This window comes from Bubalus bubalis, chromosome 8 (assembly GCF_019923935.1).
Source record: "Bubalus bubalis isolate 160015118507 breed Murrah chromosome 8, NDDB_SH_1, whole genome shotgun sequence".
NCBI classification, from domain to species: domain Eukaryota; kingdom Metazoa; phylum Chordata; class Mammalia; order Artiodactyla; family Bovidae; genus Bubalus; species Bubalus bubalis.
Genome location: NC_059164.1, coordinates 62,452,574 through 62,471,548, shown reverse-complemented (window position 1 = coordinate 62,471,548; position 18,975 = coordinate 62,452,574). Strand labels below are relative to the sequence as shown.

The following is an 18,975-nucleotide window of genomic DNA, read 5'->3' as shown; positions in this document are numbered from 1 at the left end:
TTTTATCCATTCATCCATCAGTGGACATTTGGGTTGTTTCCACTGCGTATCTATATTCTGAATCAGCCCTCACATGATGGTCAACAACTTTGAAAGTCACTGGAATGATTGTTCCCCTGGTTAAATTATGAGTTTGTGTATGCCAGATTTAGGTGGAGGAGGGTGATATCTACTGTCATCACTGTGAGATATCATTTCTTACTTAGCTAAATGGCAAATACATATTCATATAATGTATAGCATGGGCTTCCCTCGTGGCTCATTGGTAAAGAATCTGCCTGCAATTCTGGAGACCCTGCTTCGATCCCTGGGCTGGGAAGATCCCCTGGAAGAGGGCATGGCAACCCACTCCAGTACTCTTGCCTGGAGAATTCCATGGACAGAGGAGCCTGGCAGGCTACAGTCCATAGGGTCACACAGAGTCAGACATGAATGAAACAACTAAGCAGCAGAAACAATGTATAGCATGATAACCCCAAATGTTGGAAAAGATATGGAAAATCTCTTACATATTGTTGGTGACTATGCTAAATGTTTCAGCCACTCTGGAAATCAGTATGGCAGTTTCTTATAGAACTAAATATACACTTACCATATAACCCAGCAATTGCACTCTGAGCTATGTATACCTTAAAGTGAAAACCTGCTTTCACTCAAAATCCTGTACTCACATGTTCACAGCAGCTTTCATTGTAATAGGCAAAAAAACTGGAAGCTACCATCAGTTGGGGCGTGGTTAAACAAACTGGCACATCCATACCACGGAATACTGCTCAGCAATAAAAAGGAACAAAACATTGATCCATGAAGCTACATGGATGGATCTCAAAGGAATTATTCTCAGAGAAAAGAACCCATATAAAAAGGCTACAGAGTGATCTATGCAACATTCTTTTAAAAAATATAACATTCTTGAATAACAAAATTACAGAGATGGAGAGCTGATTCCTGGTTGTCAGGGCTTAGGGACGGAGGCTGTAAGTGGAGTGAGTGTAGTTAGAAGTGAAGAGCTTGAGAAGGCCTTGTGGTGATAGTGCAGTTCTGTATGTTGATTGGTTACACAGATTTACACGTGTGATTCAACTGAACAGAACTACACACACACACACACACACACAAGTGAGTGCATGTAAAATCGGTAAAATCTGAAAAAGCTCAGTGGACCACGTCAGTGTCAACCAATGTGTTCCTTGATCCTGATGCTGCACTATTGTGACCCAAGACATTAACTGGGAGAGACTGGGTGGAGGGTGGGTGTAACCTTCCTATAGATTTTTTGTACCTTCCTGTGTATCTATAATTATTTCAAAATATAAATGAGAAAAAGGGAGATGGTAAGATATTCCTAACAGTATTTTTGCAGTGAGCCCTAAACATCCTATCTAATCAACCATGAAGGTTGCATCTGTGCAATATGTAACTCAAAGTATAAAATGGTGCAGGGCAATACATTGGTCCCACAAATGGCATTTCAAATGTGTGTTGAATGTAACTCACTCTTTATGCTCATCAAAGAGATTTTTACTGATGTCTTTGAAATTATGTTCAGGAAACTGAGGATTCCATTCATGACTTCTCCCTGTGGCTGCCATAACTTATGTTATGAGACTGTTGGTTGTTTTCTTGTATTCAAATAAATTTTATTTTCTTACACTGCTCCTGTGTACTCCAAATCATGAACTATGTTCCTGTTTTGGGAAATGCATGACTTGGACCTGAGATGTTTGATTTTTTTTGTTGTTGTTGTTGAGTTGCTAAGTTATGTCTGATTCTTTGCACCCCGATGTACTTCAGCATGCCAGGCTTTCCTGTCCTTCACTATCTCCTGAGGTTTACACAAATTCATACCTATTGAGTTGGTGATGCTATCTAACCATCTCATCATTGGACTTTACTTTCACCACCAGACATATCCACAACTGAGCGTCATTTCCACTTTGGCCCAGCCATTTTCCTTTCTGGAGCTATTAGTAATTGCCCTGTGCTCTTTCACAGTAGTATATCAGACACCTTCTGACCTGGGGACTCATCTTCTGGTGCCATAGCTTTTTGTCTTTTCATACAGTTCATGAGGTTCTTGTGGCAAGAATACTGGAGTGTTTTGCCATTTCCTCCTTCAGAGGACCTTGTTTTGTCAGAACTCTTCACTATGACCCATCTGTCTTGGGTGGCTCTGCACGGCATGGCTCATAGCTTCACTGAGTTACACAGCCCCTTTGCCACAACAAGACTATGATCCATGAAGGGGGTTTGATCTTTTGATCCCTTGTTATTTGTGGCTTCATCATGTCAAAAGGCCTGAGACACAGCATGGTTCATAGCCAGAGGTAAAGGCATTTAGAACAGAGTAAACATAAATCCACAGAATAGGGTCTTGCTTCTTCCAATTTTACTCTATAGTACTGGTTTTCAGACATCACTGGAACATTATGTTAAAGGATCATGTAAATGAGCAAGTGAAAGGCAGCATGTCATGCTCTCCAGGGATGTTATTTCTACTCTGGGAGCTACTACTTTCTGAGTTTCTTCCATGCATCTGGCAGGACCCAGTGAATGAATGGAACGTGGACTTTGGACTAAAATAAAGAGTGGCTGTGTGACCTGGACAGAGTAATTTAGCTTTTCTGAATATTGGATCTTCATTTTAAAAACTAGGGGTAAAATATTATCTGCCCTAGAGTGCTTTTAATAAGAATAAAATTAAATTGTATATGAAAATTCCAAGTACGGTGCCTCACCTATAATAATTATGCAACAACTTAAATTTTCTCTTTCTTTCTCTCTTGTTGGAGGGTTGTTTATGTAATATTTCTGAAAATATTTTTAGAATTCATCTTTGGAAATGACTTCTAGTGACATTTTCCTGCATTAGAAAACCACACTTATGACTTCACAAGACAATCTCTGCAGATTTTTCTTTTTTCATTTTTGCTCAGTATGAGCTCAAAATAGTTCTTTGTTTTTTGCCTTGTGAGAAACAATGGATATTGGCTATTTGACAGTGGGATATGGTGGGTAGCATGGCTGCTGCAATACTGATTCAGCCTAGAGGTAGACGCACTCCCATATTTAGAAGTGTTTGTTCCCTGGAAGGAAAGCTATAATAGACAGTATATTAAAAAGTAGAGACATCTCTTTGCCAACAAATGTCTGTCTAGTCAAAGCTATGGTTTTTCTAGTAGTTATGTATGGATGTGAGAGTTGGACCATAAAGAAAGCTGAGTGCCGAAGAATTGTTGCTTTCGAACTGTGGTGCTGGAGAAGACTCTTGAGAGTCCCTTTGACTGCAAGGAGATCCATCCAGTCAATTCTCACAATAACAACAATGATAAGATCAGGTCAGATGCAGGAATGATGGGTGATGTGGCTCATATTAAATAGTTGTTGCAGGCATTTTTGTCCTCAATGCATTGCATATTTCTTTTATAGTATTGGTTATATTAAAAGTTTGAAGTTGTGTTTTATCAAATAGAAGCGTAATTTGTTTGTGACTCACAGACTCTGTTCTGTTACCTTAACATCAATGCCAGATACTGTATGTATTACAATGTTATAGTCATGAGACAGGTTCTATAAACCAGTGTCCTCACTTCACAGTCTTCAGTAAGCACATAGATTAGAAATCCAAGCAAATCACATGGAGATTTTGCTTTCCTTTATACTGGTGAAGTGAGTTGAGTTTACAAGTCATCTGTATGTACCTGATATTTCTGTGTATTTAGGGTTTTATTCAGAAATCATCAAAAATTAAGTTACATAGCTTTCCACCATTTCTTTCTCTATTGTTAATTATTTTATTTCAATCATGTTTTTAATTCATAATTGGAAAACAAAACAAAAAAGCTATGGAAAATACTATTGTGACAGGGGGCATGCACCATTCTTCAAGAACTCAGTTCATGGGTCTGAGTCTTTCTCTTGGGATTGAGGAAATGGTTTGACTATAAAATTCCCATTAGCTAAAAATAAGCAAAATTGCCTTCAGGATTCATTGTAGGTTCAGCCTTGAAGAGTAATAAAAGCCTGTTTTAAATGAACTCCTAAGGACAAGATTTAAGCCCTAGAATGGCTAGTCAGGTTTTATGTTTATCCCTTTTGATTATACTTCCACATGTTCCTGAAGAGCAGTATCTGAAAAATGGTTCATTAAATAAATTGTATTGGGCTGAAGTAATTTGGGGATTATTGACCAAGTCCAGGGAGTGGGGCTACCAGATCAGGTGACCTGGAAACAGCAAAGAATGGCAGACCTATCTGCTCCGCTTCCCTGTACCAGGTAGGAATGAACTGATTTCAAAGACTCCACGGTTGGTTTCTTTTAAATAAATATGGCAGTTTGCATGCTGCTGCCTACCTCCAAAAAAAAAAAAAAAAAAAAAGACAAAAATAAACCAGTAACTTGGAGGACCAAAGTGGGTTTTGGAAAGAAAAGGCATCCTCCTGAAAGTGAGGTGTGCCAGTATGGGAAAAGGGGGCTGAGGATGTGTTGATATGCTTCTCATTGCTAAGGGTGTGTAAGTGCTGGGCTGCTCAAGGACTTTTCTCCACTGCGTTTGGCTCAGGCTGACCTGGGCCATGGGGGAATGGGCATGGGGATTGGTATTAGAAGAGACAGACTTTGGCATCTGAGTTGCTCCAAGAAAACTTTGTTGTTTCTGGAGGTGGAATAGTGACTCGAAGTGGTCTACCTGCCAAAGGGGAAAACAGGACATCCTTTCTCCATTTCTTTTTCCTTGCGGTTTGCAGGAATAGTTTGTATATTGATGTTTACTATGTATTATTGGTGAAATGCGACGTTGATTAAGTACCTGCTAAATGCAGTACTGTAAGTACCTTGAAATAGATGTTTGAAAGGCCAAGTCTTCCTGGAGGAGCACTGGAACTTACCCTGAGTGGGGAAGTTTCTAGGAAGGCCTCTTGGAAGCTGTGACCTTGAGTTAAGTCTGGAAAGAGAAGTTAGCCACACAAGGAAGGAGAGCCTGGGTGACTTTTGTGTCCTTGTGAGGATAAAGGAAATGGAGGGAAATGGATGAGGTCTGAGATTTTTAAGAAGGGGCCAGCATTTGCGAAATCATAGGGTAACATTATTTGGTGATTTTTGGGAGAAATGTGGGGAGTTTCGGAGCAGCAGGTAAGAGAACAGAGAAGTGAGTCAAGGTCAGATCTGAGAGTTGCATATGCTAAGTTTGAATTTTATAGTAAAGGTCAGTGATTTTCAATCCTGGCCACACATTAGATTCCTCTTCTGCTTCCTACTTCCAGAGACTCTGATCCAGTTGGTCTAGAGAAGAGAGATTGGAGATAAAGTACCAGTGTGTACTTCAGCCAGGCTAAACCATCAGTCACTGATAAGAGTTCAAGAGTGTGAATGAGATAATAACTGGATTTGAAAGAGCACACACTGGTAGTTGTGTAGGAGGGTGCCTGGAAAAGGATCCCATCCCAGCCATAAGCAGTCAGTGAGCCTGCTTTAATAGTCCCGATGAGGACATCTAGCAGCTTAAGTTGAGGCAAGAATAGAGGGAATGGAAAGGCAATTGTATGAGAACATCTGGAAAAGTGGGGTGGTGGGGAGTGATGGACAAAGGAAAATGTGGTCGACTTGCTACAGACAAGTCTTCTAAGATAAGGGCTGAGTGTCCCCTTGGATTGGACACATGTAGGCAGCTGCAGCTGAAGAGAGTGATGTTTCAGTGGGATAATGAAGGCAGGAGCCTGATAGCCTTGGTTGAAGAACTTGAACTTATTTAAAGAAGCGTTCAAGTTCATTATGATCAGGTAACCCTAGAGACCTAGTTCCAGGAATCAGGGGAGAAGACTGGAAAGGTAGGTTGGGGCCATGTAGCTAGGCCCTTGGCTGCTGGGGGTAAGTTATTGGTAATGATAAGATCTGTAGGCTAATGTTAATGTGAAAAAAGAGAGGATTAAAACTAGAAGGATGAGACTGGGTGGAGCTAAGATTCATTAGGTGGCCAGTGCTTTATTTGTTCATGGTCCTGATGATTTTTAACAGCTATTTTAATGACAGAATGATGAAAATATGTGGCATTCTCTCTCCCTTGGGATAATGTGGCTTCCAAAAAAGGTCACAACTAATAAGAAAAATGAATTTTATCACTTCATTGTGGATTCAGTTTGTTTATGTGCTTCAACCTAGACAGCATATTAAAAAGCAGAGACATTGCTTTGCCAACAAAGGTCCATCTAGTCAAAGCTATGGTTTTTCCGTAGTCATGTATGGATGTGAGAGTTGAACTATAAAGAAGGCTGAGTGCCGAAGAATTGATGCTTTTGAACTGTGGTGTTAGAGAAGACTCTTGAGAGTCCCTGGGACTGCAGGGAGATTCAAGAAGTCAATCCTAAAGGAAACCAGTCCTGAATATTCATTGGAAGGACTGATGCTGAAGCTGAAACTCCAATACTTGGGCCACCTGATGCAAAGAACTGACTCACTGGAAAAGACCCTGATGCTGGGAAAGCTTGAAGGCAGGAGGAGAAGGGGACGACAGAGGATGAGATGGCTGGATGGAATCACGGACTCAATGGACATGAGTTTGAGTAGTTTCTGGGAGTTGGTGGTGGACAGGGAAGCCTCAAGCGCCGCAGTCCATGGGGTCGCAAAGTCGGACACGACTGAGTGACTGAACTGAAACTGAAACTGAACTGTTTCCGTTGCCATGTTGTTTTCCTCATTGACTGGGCTAAGCTTCTCTACAATAGTGTGTGTTTAAAAAAATGCTCTGAAATTCTTCCTCACCCTGAAAATATTTAATATAAAAAGCTGAAATAAATGCACAAGTACCATATAGCTAGTTTAGGCTTGTTTTTGTACTATTTTAGTTTTGGGAAGAAAAACCATTTTGGGTTTCATGTGATGGTTTAGATCAGGGTTTCTGAACGTTGACACAGTTAACGTTGTGAACTGGTTGGTTCTTTGTTGTGTGTTGTGGAGTGTTAGCAGCATCTCTGACTCCTGTGTGGTAGAACCATTTAAGCACCTTTATCCCTAGCCTGTGACATCTAAAAATATCTCCTAACATTATGAAAAGTCCTCTGGTTGGATATTGGAAGGGGAAGGCAAAATCATGCTAGATTGAGAGCTGCAGGTTTAAAAATAGTATAGTGACTTTATCAGAAAATAACCACTCTTCCTGCTACTATATAGGTGGTTTTCATGATGCTCTTGGAGTCTGAAAGGCTTTTTATCTCCAGAAGAAAACTAATGAATGTTTATAAATCCCCTTCTCGAACGTTTATTTTAAAATATTTGAAGAAGAGGAAAAATGACTTTACTGGTTGCCTAACCATTTGTCTGTTGCCCAGCTTGTCCACTCTTTCGTTAAGTTCCTGGATATTCTATCATTTAATTTAAAAGGACAGAGTTGATTTTTTTCCTGGGCCATTAAGTCCTCAATACAAAAGACCTTACGAATTAGAAAGTGCTCAAATAATATTGTGAGTTTAGACCTGGATGTGAAAAGGTGGATTTCACGCAGGACCAGGTTTTAGTGTTAGTTTCACACCTAATGGCTTCTAATTTTGAGTAAACCACTTTAATCTTGTTTGTGCAAATTTTCTTATATGTAAATGAAAGAGAGAAAGTTTATTATCTGCTATTTGACTTCTAGTTCTAAATGTCTAAGATTGAAATCTTTTGATTGTTTCTTTGGGCTGTTCCCCATCCCATGACACATCCCTCAATGCAGAGCAACTCAAAATGTGCTCTGTAAGTCTCCATTGGTCCAGAAATGACAATGCTGATCTACAGTGAGAAAAGTACAGAATCAGAGAGTAAGCAACTAGAAATGTTTCTCATGATTCTACTAAGTAATTCTATACCCATTACATATAGTAATAAAAATTATATTTTGCCAGTCTTTTAAATTTAATTTTTATAGTAATCTATTTTTATTATATTTTATGAATGTATCAGCCTACAGTGAATTACAAAAACAAAACAAACCTTTCCATAGAAGTGGTTTGAGAAACACTGCCTTAATGTACGATGGACAATTTTTTTTGTCTTTCTTTCTACTCTGGCCAATAATAGATATTTAATATATTCCTCCTATGGGGTTTCAAGGGGCAAGATGTTGCCAGTCTGCCCTGCTAGCAGTATAAAGTTGGTGGCAAAAGAGATTTTATTATAAAGAAGTTTGCCTTACAGAGAATAGGAAGTAATTCTGGAGTAAGTCTGAGACTCTTTTTGATTGTATGTATATGTGAGTCTTCACATAGCTCATGTTAGTGTCTTGCATTAAGATGGCATGTTTATCTTAGAACATGAACCCAAAGAACAGTGAAAATAGCCTTTTTAAAATTATCTGATTCCCAAGAATCCCTTACATCTGAAATCGACCTAGGATGCTTAGTCTACTGGAGTTGCCAAAACCAGCCAATGCTGTTGAGGGTACGTGAAGAATAAAAAGATATAGCTTTTACTTTTGAAAGAGATTATTACTGATATTTTTGAGTCTATTCAATCATTGTGACTCATCCAACATTTGGGAACATCTATTATATGGACTCAGGTGTGGTAGACTCACATGTTAACAAGGGCAGTGAAGCTGGTCATAATTTGATCTTGGTCTTTATATGTTAAACTGGTGGAGGAGCCAGCCTTCATTTTGAGTTATTTGAGGCAGAAAACATGGCTGGGTTCCCTGCACTTTGGACCACTGTGCCAATACCTTTTATCCCATACTGGATGGAATAATCTAGAGACTTCTGCCCTACTCCTGGAAGTCCTTTACATATGGCCTGGCATTGTTCGGGAACAGTCTCTTGGCCTGCAGTTCCTGCCTGGTGTATATGGGCTTAGAGTGCACTTCCTCCTGCGAAGTAAAAAAGGCAATCTCTTTGCCTGCCCTATTAGAATCATAAAATCACTCTTTCTTTTAGTTTTTTTTTTTTTTAATCCAGAGGATGAAAATGTATAACATATTTGGAAACTCTACTGGCAGACTTGGCAGGCGTTTCATATTTACTTGGACTTAACTTGAATTGGATTTGGTCCTCTGATTTCCCCACCTCCACCTCTCGGAACAAGTTATTTATTATCCGAGTGAGTCTGTGGTAGTGAATCAGACATGCACATGGCACGTCTATTGTTAAGTGTGTTTGTTCCGTAAGATTTATGCTAGCCCAAATAGTTTTATATTGGTTTTCATTGTTGAAAATTTACTGTATTCATTCTGGGTTTGGTGTTAAGTATTTGCAGTGTGCTAGGCGTCCCTGTGGTTGAACATTTTATCACTGTAACACTTCATGCAAAGGAAATTAAAAAATATATAGTGAAAGCATTTCCCTAATATGTTTCCAATCAGCTGTGTACTTTGGTAATTTGATTTGTAGGAACTAGAGAGAAGAGTGTTACTGAGCCCTTTTCAATCATTCATAATTCTCTGGGAATTTGAATCATGGTTCTGAGTTTATGAAAATGTCTATTGAAGTTTTCTTAAGTGTTTATTATTATGTTTGTATTGAAGGTTTTTTTTAAGTTACCACTGCAGTATCCAAAAGAATTCAGGGAAGGAGGCGAGTCTTCTCTTTGTATCTTGGATAAGAAAAATTGTGAATTGAGGTGGAATGGGTTGATGGAAGCCAGTCACTGGAACAGAGGCAGACCCTTTTATATCTGCATTATCCCATCTGTGTGTTCCTACTGCTGTACTCCTTGGGCTAAGCAATAGGGCTGTACTTGGTGAATCCCATTTGCCTGGTGTACTACTGATAATCCAATGTGCATTTACTAGAGACATAGCTGGGTTCATCTTCCCCTGAAACGTAACTCACAAGGTAGAAGGAGTTATTTGGACAAACTAAATTAAGATCTAGGTTGTGATCCTCGCACCATTATTTATTTGGCTCTTTCTACAGAGGCTTAAACGTGTTTCCTTTTTTGAGACTCTCTGGCCTTTGACTTCTGTTTTTGCCAGTGAATGAGCATGACTTCTGTTTTGGCTAGTGAATTGACATGGGATAATCCATACATCGTCTAGTTTCAGATTTCCTTAATCTAGTTCACCACTTAAAAGTAAAATCAAAGTGAAAAATGAAATCATAGCTCTTAAAGCTGGAGGCAAGGCTTGGAAGGTTTCATCTTTTGAAGACAGTAGCTTGTCAGGAGTCATATGGGTATAGAATTTTGTGATCATTTTTTATATTTTAATTTTCTTGCTTTTGCTTCTTGCTGTGTTTTACATTTCGCTCTTGACCTTCAGCAATCTTAAATTCATTTAGTCTTGTGTAAAATCCCCTTTCACAGTGATGTTTTGAGTCCTGGTCCTCTTCATACTTACTAGGTATAAATAAAGTCACGAGGTTATGCATTTTGGCTTAAAGAGTTCATCAATCCATGGTTTTTCATTTGAAAATATAATCTGTGAGGTTAATCTTTTTGGTAGTCAAAGAATTAATGTAAGTAAAAAGCCAAGTGGATACTTAGAAGGCTTAGTTGTGTTTAGAGGAAAATAGCCAAGGAGCATGGTGTTTCCTACAATCACTAGTTCTGGCTTAGAAGACGTAACTTCTTTTGCTTCAAAGATAAATGAAACTCACATTCATTCTTGGCCTTTCTTCCTGCCTCTGTGTTTCTTCTAGGTTGTACCTATGATGGAAGTACCTACAACAGCTCCTTCAAATGGCAGAATCCTGCTGAACCCTGTGTCCTGCGCCAGTGCCAGGTAAAGTCCATCTATTTTACTTTCCAGTGACAGGAAATCCATAAAGTCCTTTTCAGAAACCCTTTCCAGAACACAGAACAAACACAGAACAAAACTCCAAAGAAACAAGCAAAAAATGAGAAACGAATGAAAAACCAACTCTATCCTTGTCTATATTTATTGTGACATTCACCATAACAAGACAGGTACAGGATAGTTATTGCATGGGTCTTACTTCCAGAAGCACACAGCAGAATTGTTCACCGTTGTTAAATTGTGCCTGGAAAAGCTCCGAGAAGATGCATATGCCCTTGGGGAAAATTCATGTCTTCCTGTTGAGTCAGCTTTGCAAAACACAAATTCTTGTTAGCAGAAAGAGGTATTGTTAGAGGATATATGTTTTCCTTTTTCTTTCTTTTTTTTATTTAGAAACATTTTGAACCGAAGCCAGTCTGTAAACTGTATTAACCAAAGCAGTTAGGACATTGTGATCTCCATGATTTCAACCCAACTGATTTAAGAACCACCAGTTCAGCTCCTAAGGAGCCCACTGTGCCTGGTGCTTGCTGAACTCTGAAAAGTGCACTGTTCCCACGTGACTCTAATCATTACACGTCTTTAACACAGGCAAGATAAACTAAAGGGGAAATGAAGAATCAAAATTTTCTAACTTATTTTCTTTAAAGAAATACTCTGTTAAAAAAATGCTCATCTAATTTTGACATAATTTAAATTTTTTTCTCTGTAGAGAAGAGAAAATGCTATTTAATCATTTTACCCCAGGTTCATTTCACTGTCCAAAGATATGTTGTTGCATTTAAAGGAGAAAGCAGTTAGTATAATAATGCATATTTCTCTCTGATGTTATCTCAAATACATTGACATTTAGCTTATTGAAATCTGAATCTTATGGAATCATGTTCTTATTATAAGCCCACAGCGGGCATGTTCACTCATAAGATCTTCAGTTACTTATTCAGTTAAATATTCAATTTATTTATGTAGTAATCTAAATTATTTATAAAAATAAGCAGTAGGTAGAAGAGATATGAACAATAGATTAATTGATTCAGTGAATATTTGTTGAATTTTTTATCTGGGTTATACATTCAGTCAGCTTCATGGAACCAAATGATGATGACAATGACTTTTAACAACATCAAAGCCCACACTCATTCTAAATTTGCCCCACCCCATCACCACCTGCTTCTTGACTGATGCAATTTCCAGTTTTTGACAGAGACACTCTGAAAGCAACAGCCGCTTGCCTTTTGGAGTGGACTATAACATTTGTATACAATAGTCACAGGTCTTGAAGATCCTCAAGTTGCATGAACCAGTGGTGAATTTTGCTGCCTTTGTTTGAATTAGATGAAAACCAATATTATCTGGTAGGGAATATTTTGTTGAATGAATAACATATCAAGCCATCATCATTTGTGAACACTGAAAATCCTATTGCTTATCAGCTTTGGTAACTAGTCACTCACGAGGGCCCAGAGATAATATATAGGAATATCAAATTATTATTGAAAGAGATCTTAAAGACCAACAGACTCAGGAGTCAGGAAGTGCTTAACTTTAGGATGAAGCCCAGAGAGGAGATGTTCACTACCAAGGATGAACTTTGCCTTTTAATTTTTCTCCTTTTATAATACTTTGCCTAAGCCCTGTTGCTGCTGCTTAGTCACTTCAGTCGTGTCTGACTCTGTGACCCTAAGGACTGCAGCCTGCCAGGCTTCTCTGTCCATGAGATTCTCCAGGCAAGAGTACTAGAGTGGGTTGCCATGCCCTCCTCCAGGGGATCTTCCTGACCCAGGGATTGAACCCTGTTCTTCTACATTGTAGGCAGATTCTTTACTGCTGAGCCACCAGGGAAAATATCATTTTACTCAATCACCATAAAGGCAAACATCTGTTAGTTACAAAAAGCTTCGGCTTCTCTCAGTTAGTACCTTCCCACTCCTTCTTACTTTCTTCCTTCTTTAGGGAAGGAGACCTCATCTATGTATGTAGGAAATGACTGTTTACTGGTACCATCAGGGAAGTCATGTAAGATGACTTCCTGCTGCATGTAAGATGCTCCTCTGCTGAAGGACACAATTGCAACCTGTCTCTCCAAGATCTTTCTTCTCAGGACACAGAATGAGTAACAGAAGAGAGAGTGTAGTGTAGTGAGTAAAATATGGCTGTTGCCATTTACATAACTTGTTACTTAACCTCTCCAGACTTCACGTTCATGCCCATAAAATGAGGATAGTACTACCTTATAGAGTGGTTGTGAGAATGAGCAACATTGTCATTTAAAACACTTCTGGTAGAGCCTGCGTATACTGAGTACAACTTGGTACCAGACCAGAACAGCTAGTTTAATGATCCGGTTAATTTCCACTTGAGTTGAATTCTAGCTTATTTCTTATGTCTTCTTACTGAAGGAGTTTGATGGTGGAAAATTTACCTTTATTTTCCACTTTTAGTGTCTTACTGGAAGAGGAAAATCTGAAGATCAGAGACAGGAAATTCATGCTGGGGAGTAACCTGAATCCTGCATCTGCATTGCAGATACTAAAGGGAATTTGATCCTGGACTTTTTGCATTGCTTCAGTTATATAACTAAAGGCCAGTTCCTTTTTTGATGTTGTATATTGCTGGAATTTTGACATTTTTTCCTTTCCAGATGTGATATAGACCACAATAAATTTCTTGGTAGTGGAAGCCTCAGGTCTGACAGATGTGAAGTCATTTAGGATGTAACTTTCCTTGTTGGATTGAGATGATAGAGTAGCAGGCTCGATGAAGAAAATTGTCTAGTTGTCAGATTGTTACATAGTGTTTTACCTTTTGTTACCATTCCCCTTGAAAGAAAATTAATAAACACACAAAACCATTTTATAAAGTGGGTAGAGAATATAGAGAAAAACCTTCAAAGGCCAACTCTGAAAATTGAATTTAAAAAAATGTTTCAATCAACATTAAAGTACTAGTGTCAAAAGATCAGTTGCAAATGAGTCCCTTGATTTTGTTATTAAGACCGAAAGTCTCTACTTTAACATAATATAGTATGATCTTTAAAATAGTTTTATCTGGTCTCTTCATTTGCTGTGTGAGAGCCAGGCTCTCTGGGAAGCCCAGAGAAATGTCTACGATTGCAGAGCTGGTGTCTAGTTATTCCTGGAAGGGTGGTGAGGATTTGGGTCTCCAGATGCCAGTCTGGGATATTATGTTTGCCCTTTGTGGCTTATAATTAATGGCTTAACGTGTAATAACAATTATAGATCATATAGTACATGTTGAAAACCTAAAACAGTTGTGAATGAACAGCTAGACTCTGTCAGCTACTGACAGACAGCAAGGAAATCTTAAATACTAGATTTAAAGAAAGAAAGGAAGAAATCAGAGTCAAAGAGAAAGAGCCAGAACAGGGAAGAGAACAGGTGACAAGATTTGCGCTTTGCAATGGACAAACTGGAGCCATCAGACCTCGTTTGTGCCACGGACCTATGGACCTGACGCCTATCCCCCTTTGTACTTTTCGTGTTCAAATTCTCCTACCTCTTTGGCTACTTTCCAGAAGTGAGTAAATCTCCGTGGGAATACTGGGGCTGACGTTGATTGTGGCATTCTGTTTTTCAGGAAGGCGTTGTCACAGAGTCTGAGGTGCGATGTGTCGTTCATTGTAAAAACCCCTCCAAGCATCTGGGAACATGCTGCCCCACGTGTCCAGGTAACCTCTCAGGAAGGGGAAGGCAGTGCAGCTCCCTGGTACAGTACAGCACTGTTGAAATCCTTCGGGGTTCTCTTGAGCATGCATGATTTTCCCACTCCCGACTTAGAATTTTTCTCCCTTTACGTCTGTGTACCTAATGGGTGAGGAGAGCAAACTTCTTTGCATAGAAATGTCCGGTTGGACTCTGGTGGGCCCGGGATGACTGCAATGTGCTGTAGGTCTTGGCAAGGATGCTCCAGGCTCCGGAGGCCTGCTTTCCACTCCACAGGGCCACAGGTAACGCTTATTTTGGAAGGAAAGGTTGTGGCTTTCCCTTGCTTCCAGAAATGTCTTTTTACTGCTTCATATTGCAATACCTTGGCCGGGGCTCGCCTTGGTGATGAGGCGACCAGATGTTTTCTAAACACCGAGAGCTGGGTCCCTAAGTGGATTTAGCTGAAGGTTTTGCCGGTCTCAGTTTTCTGCGTGGTGCAGCGGCTGGGAACCACTGTCTTTTTACAGGGCCCCAGGGCCTAGCTGACAGCAAAGCGATCTTTCCTTTCCAGTGGCTGGAGTGTTTCCTCTTACTTCTCTGAACAGGATTACAAAGGCCTCCTGCCTCTTTTCTTGCCCTTAGGTACGAGCCCGGGGATTTTGAGGTGAGAGATTTTTTTCTGATCCCTTAAGCCCCTGGCCCATACTCTTCAACAGATGTTCTACATTTTGGGTTTTACTCTGAGTGCTTTTCCTCACTGGAGGCGATACTCACAACTACTTCTCTTTGCTTTTGAAGTTAAATCTCCAAAGGGCCTTCTGTTCTGTGAGCCTTCCCAGGAAATGGCAAAGGCACCATCGTGGGATGCTCTGTGAAGATGAGCCCCTGGTCCCTTCCCCTCCTGCCGTTTCCCTCCACACAGTCTGCCATGCTCCCAGACCTGAGTCGCTTCCAGGGTCCAGACTTCCCTCATCTTTGAATGACAGTGAGGACAGTCTCTCTCCACTGCTCCTAACCTTCCTGAGTTCCCTGGACAGTCTTTATTGAGCCAAGCTTCCTTTTCACACTGCAATTTCTGTTAAGCTTGTATTATTGGATAAGCTTAAGTGAAGGCCAGAAACCAGTTGAAAGTAAAATAATTCTTTCCATAACTCAGTTATTTTGTATCTATCAAACAGAGTTTGCTTGAGTACCATTCCCCTCTGAATGCACTGAATGCTTTGCATCATGTAACCATATTCTAAAATGCCTAAAGGATCTTTATTAAGTTAGCTCAGTCATTCTTTAGGCTGCACATGAAAATCACCTGGGAAGTTTTAAAAAATAAATCTTGATGCCCAGGCTGCATCCCAGACCAATTCCATCAGAATCTTGGAGGGTGAAACTCAGGCCTCCTGGATAATTTCTGTGCACAGCCAAGCTTGAGATTGATAACAGAGCAAATTTTATATGCCATAGAGATTTAAAAGGTATCAAAACTGTTAAATATGAATTCAGTTGGATTGAGTAGACTGTCGCTTTATTGGTGCAGAATCATCTCGGCATATATAACATTCCTTTTCACTTAGAAGATAGTCATATTTTTAGACTGCCTTTGAAAGTATGTGTATAGAAACAACAGAGTGAATTTATTTCAGCAGCTGAAGTTATCATATTTGAGCAATTGCTTCTCTCATTTTGTTTTTAAGTTGAGTTCCCAGGAAGGAAAGGCTGAGCTCTGTGATTGCACATATTGTAATGTTAAGTCTTCACCACCATTTCAGTAAGGGATGAAGTAGTGTTTTTAGTTCACACAGGCAGAAATTTGACTCAATGAGGATAAGTCCAAAGGTGAGGTTGGGGTCCCTGGCCTCTTTTCTTTTCTGGCTGCTATACTGTACTACCTGCCCCTACCCCACACCGTGATCATTATTCAACTTGGGTCTAGATGCCCTGGGAAGCAAATTTTTAAAAGTTAGCTTGCCAGTCAGCCCTGATGGGAGGGAGTTTAGAGGGGAATGGATCTGTGTATATGTATGGCTGAGTTGCTTTTCTAGGCACCTGAAACTATCGGAACATTATTAATCGGCTATACCCCAATATAAACTAAAAAGGTAAAACATTAGCTTGCCAGTGCTGCACACTAGCCCCCTGACATCTGGGTAGGCACTCTGCCCTTGGTTATGGGGTCAAGAATCAACTTTATTCTCTCTCCTTAATTTCAAAGACCAACCTTTGGCATGAAAATCAGAAGACTCAGATCTGGCCGCATCCAGACTGCATTATCCTGGGTCTTGGGAAGGAGGCCTTAGCCAATTTTAGAGAGGGGACAGTCCATTGAGGCCTTGGGGTATTCTCCTTGTAATTCAGAAGGACTGGCATCTGTCATTGATCATGGAATGGTATTCCCCATAATGACAAACATGTACAGCTTGTGGTCAGTTTCTTCCTGAAACAGATTGCAGGACATTCTTAGTTGTCTGCTCCTTCTTTTCTCGTCTTACTCTTTGCTCAAGGAGGATGGGCTGTGAAGGGAACAGTTTGCAAGAATTTTCATTTAAAAATTCGTTATTTAAGTTATTGTGTGGGTTGTGCAGTTAACCTGTCTGGCAGTCTGTATGACAGAACCAGTGGTGCAACATATATGGAAGCACTGAAGACCCTTTGTTGGAAATGTCTTTTGAAAAGAGATGACTGGGCACCTGCCGTTATTAACAGCGCTGAGATATGGCCACGAGGAGGGCACCAAGCTTATCAGGTCTCCTGGATCAAACAGAACAGCAGGAGGGTGGCTCTGGCTCCTCTCCTGGCTCTCGCTGTGGGCATCAGAAAGATCTGAAAGCCACAGTTCACCCAGCTATTCAGCTTCAGTAACATTTGTCTCCATGTGTTTCAGTTGAACAAAAGGCTTCATATCTAGCTTTAAAATGAACAGGTCTGGTGGCTTGATCGGGTGGTTATGGGCAATGCTCATATGTTCAGATGTTCCTTTTGTCAGGAACCAGCTGCTTTGAGAGTTTGGTGGGTTCTGTTGACAACTTTGGGTTTCTCAGGTGGCACAGTGGTAAAGAATCCACCTGTCAATGCAGGAGATGTGGGTTCAATCCCTGGGTCAAGAAGATCCCCTTGAGGAGGAAATAGCAACCCACCCCAGTATTCTTGCCTGAAAAATTCGAGTGGGCTACATACAGTTCATGGGGCCACAAAAAGTCATACATGACTGGGCATGTGTGTTGATGGCTTTAGTGGATAGGCCTTGAACACCTGTTCTCAGGGGCGTGAGTCGGTTTTTCACGAGAGCCCTCTTTGCTGAGTTTCCCCATTGGAAGTGCTGCTTTCCACACTCTCTATCTGTGGAAAGTGACCTCAGCTATCCGGGCAAGGCAGCTGGTGAGGCAGTCCTGAGGAAGGAGGCTTTGCCGTTAGCTGACAGTCCTCCTGTGCATGGCGCATGTGGCGCAGGGTCATTGGCCAGCCTGTTCTTCTGGTCATCTGTGATATCACATCACTCAAGAATAGAGCAGCAACCTCAGCATCTTTCTGATAGGAGGCACCTTCTGGCTCTTGGGCCTATTTTTAGCCAAACTTGTTGGGGACATCCTAGCCCCTTCAACAACACACAGGGTGGGACTGAAAACCTGTGTGGTGCCTCCTGCCTTGCCTTTGTCCTTTCTCATCTTGGTGTCTGGCCCTTTGTGTGGTAGGGCCAGTGGGTCGGAGCTGAGTTAGCACCCAGCGCTGCCAGCTGGATGAGTTCCTTCCTCTCTCTGGGCCACGTGTTCCTCCCCTGCAGGGGCAGTGATCAGAGCCCATGCTCTGTGGGCTCACTGAAGATAGAGTGAGGTCAGGAGTGCGAAGGGTCTGGCAGAAGCTGGCCACTTCTGGCTACTCTCCAGGTGGCAGCTCTTCATGTCATTTGCTCCTAAGCTCATCCTTGACCTCTCTGGCTTGACCTTCTCTTTGCCTCTTCCAGCTCCCCTGGAATTTGGTTCCCTGGCTGTGATTGGGGTGGTGCTGGTAAGCTCCTCAGACTCTGCACTGCTCAGAACCCTGTACTGTTGCTGCTCAGGCCAACCTGACTTCCAACATTTTGTTTGCTTTCTAGCATCTTCAGGTTTCTGGGTCCATGTCGATCTTTTGTAGTCTACAGGATTTTTTTTTTTTTTTTTTTTACTTCGAAGCACTCTTGTCCTCTGATTGAAGGACTATTCTGTACGAGTTGAGGGTGGAGGTGGGGATGGTTGCTCAGTGGCTAGAAGGATATAATTTCAAGCTGAATCAAGACTGTGGCCCTGATTCGAAACTCTGTGTTGCTTTCCAGGCTGTGTGTTTGAGGGGGTGCAGTACCGAGAAGGGGAGGAATTTCAGCCAGAAGGAGACAAGTGTACCAAGTGTTCCTGTGTTGTAAGTACTGCTTTGGATGTTCCCAGGGTATTCGTTTTGGTTAATTGTGCCTTCAGCTCACCAACTCCAGCCCTAAGTCTCTTTATAGTCTCTCCTCTTCCTCCTGATGTGGAACCAAGGACAAAGCTCAGCTCTCTAAGGTGGGTATCTCAGCCTTGGCAGTGTTAATATTCTGGGCTGGATAGTTCACAGGTAGCAGCTGTCCTGTGCCTTGTAGGATGTTTAGC

At 40.9% G+C, this 18,975-nt stretch overlaps 1 protein-coding gene across 3 annotated transcripts in view; it reads left to right on the top strand.

Moving 5' to 3' along the window:
* Positions 1-18,975, top strand: part of BMPER (BMP binding endothelial regulator) — a 255,086-nt gene that overhangs the window by 53,954 nt on the left and 182,157 nt on the right. For all 3 annotated transcript variants that reach the window (XM_044946678.2, XM_006071047.4, XM_045166416.1), the window contains exons 4-6: positions 10,603-10,685; positions 14,298-14,388; positions 18,666-18,748. In XM_044946678.2, coding sequence (XP_044802613.2) covers positions 10,603-10,685; positions 14,298-14,388; positions 18,666-18,748 — 257 coding nt within the window. The remainder of the gene's footprint in view (positions 1-10,602; positions 10,686-14,297; positions 14,389-18,665; positions 18,749-18,975) is intronic.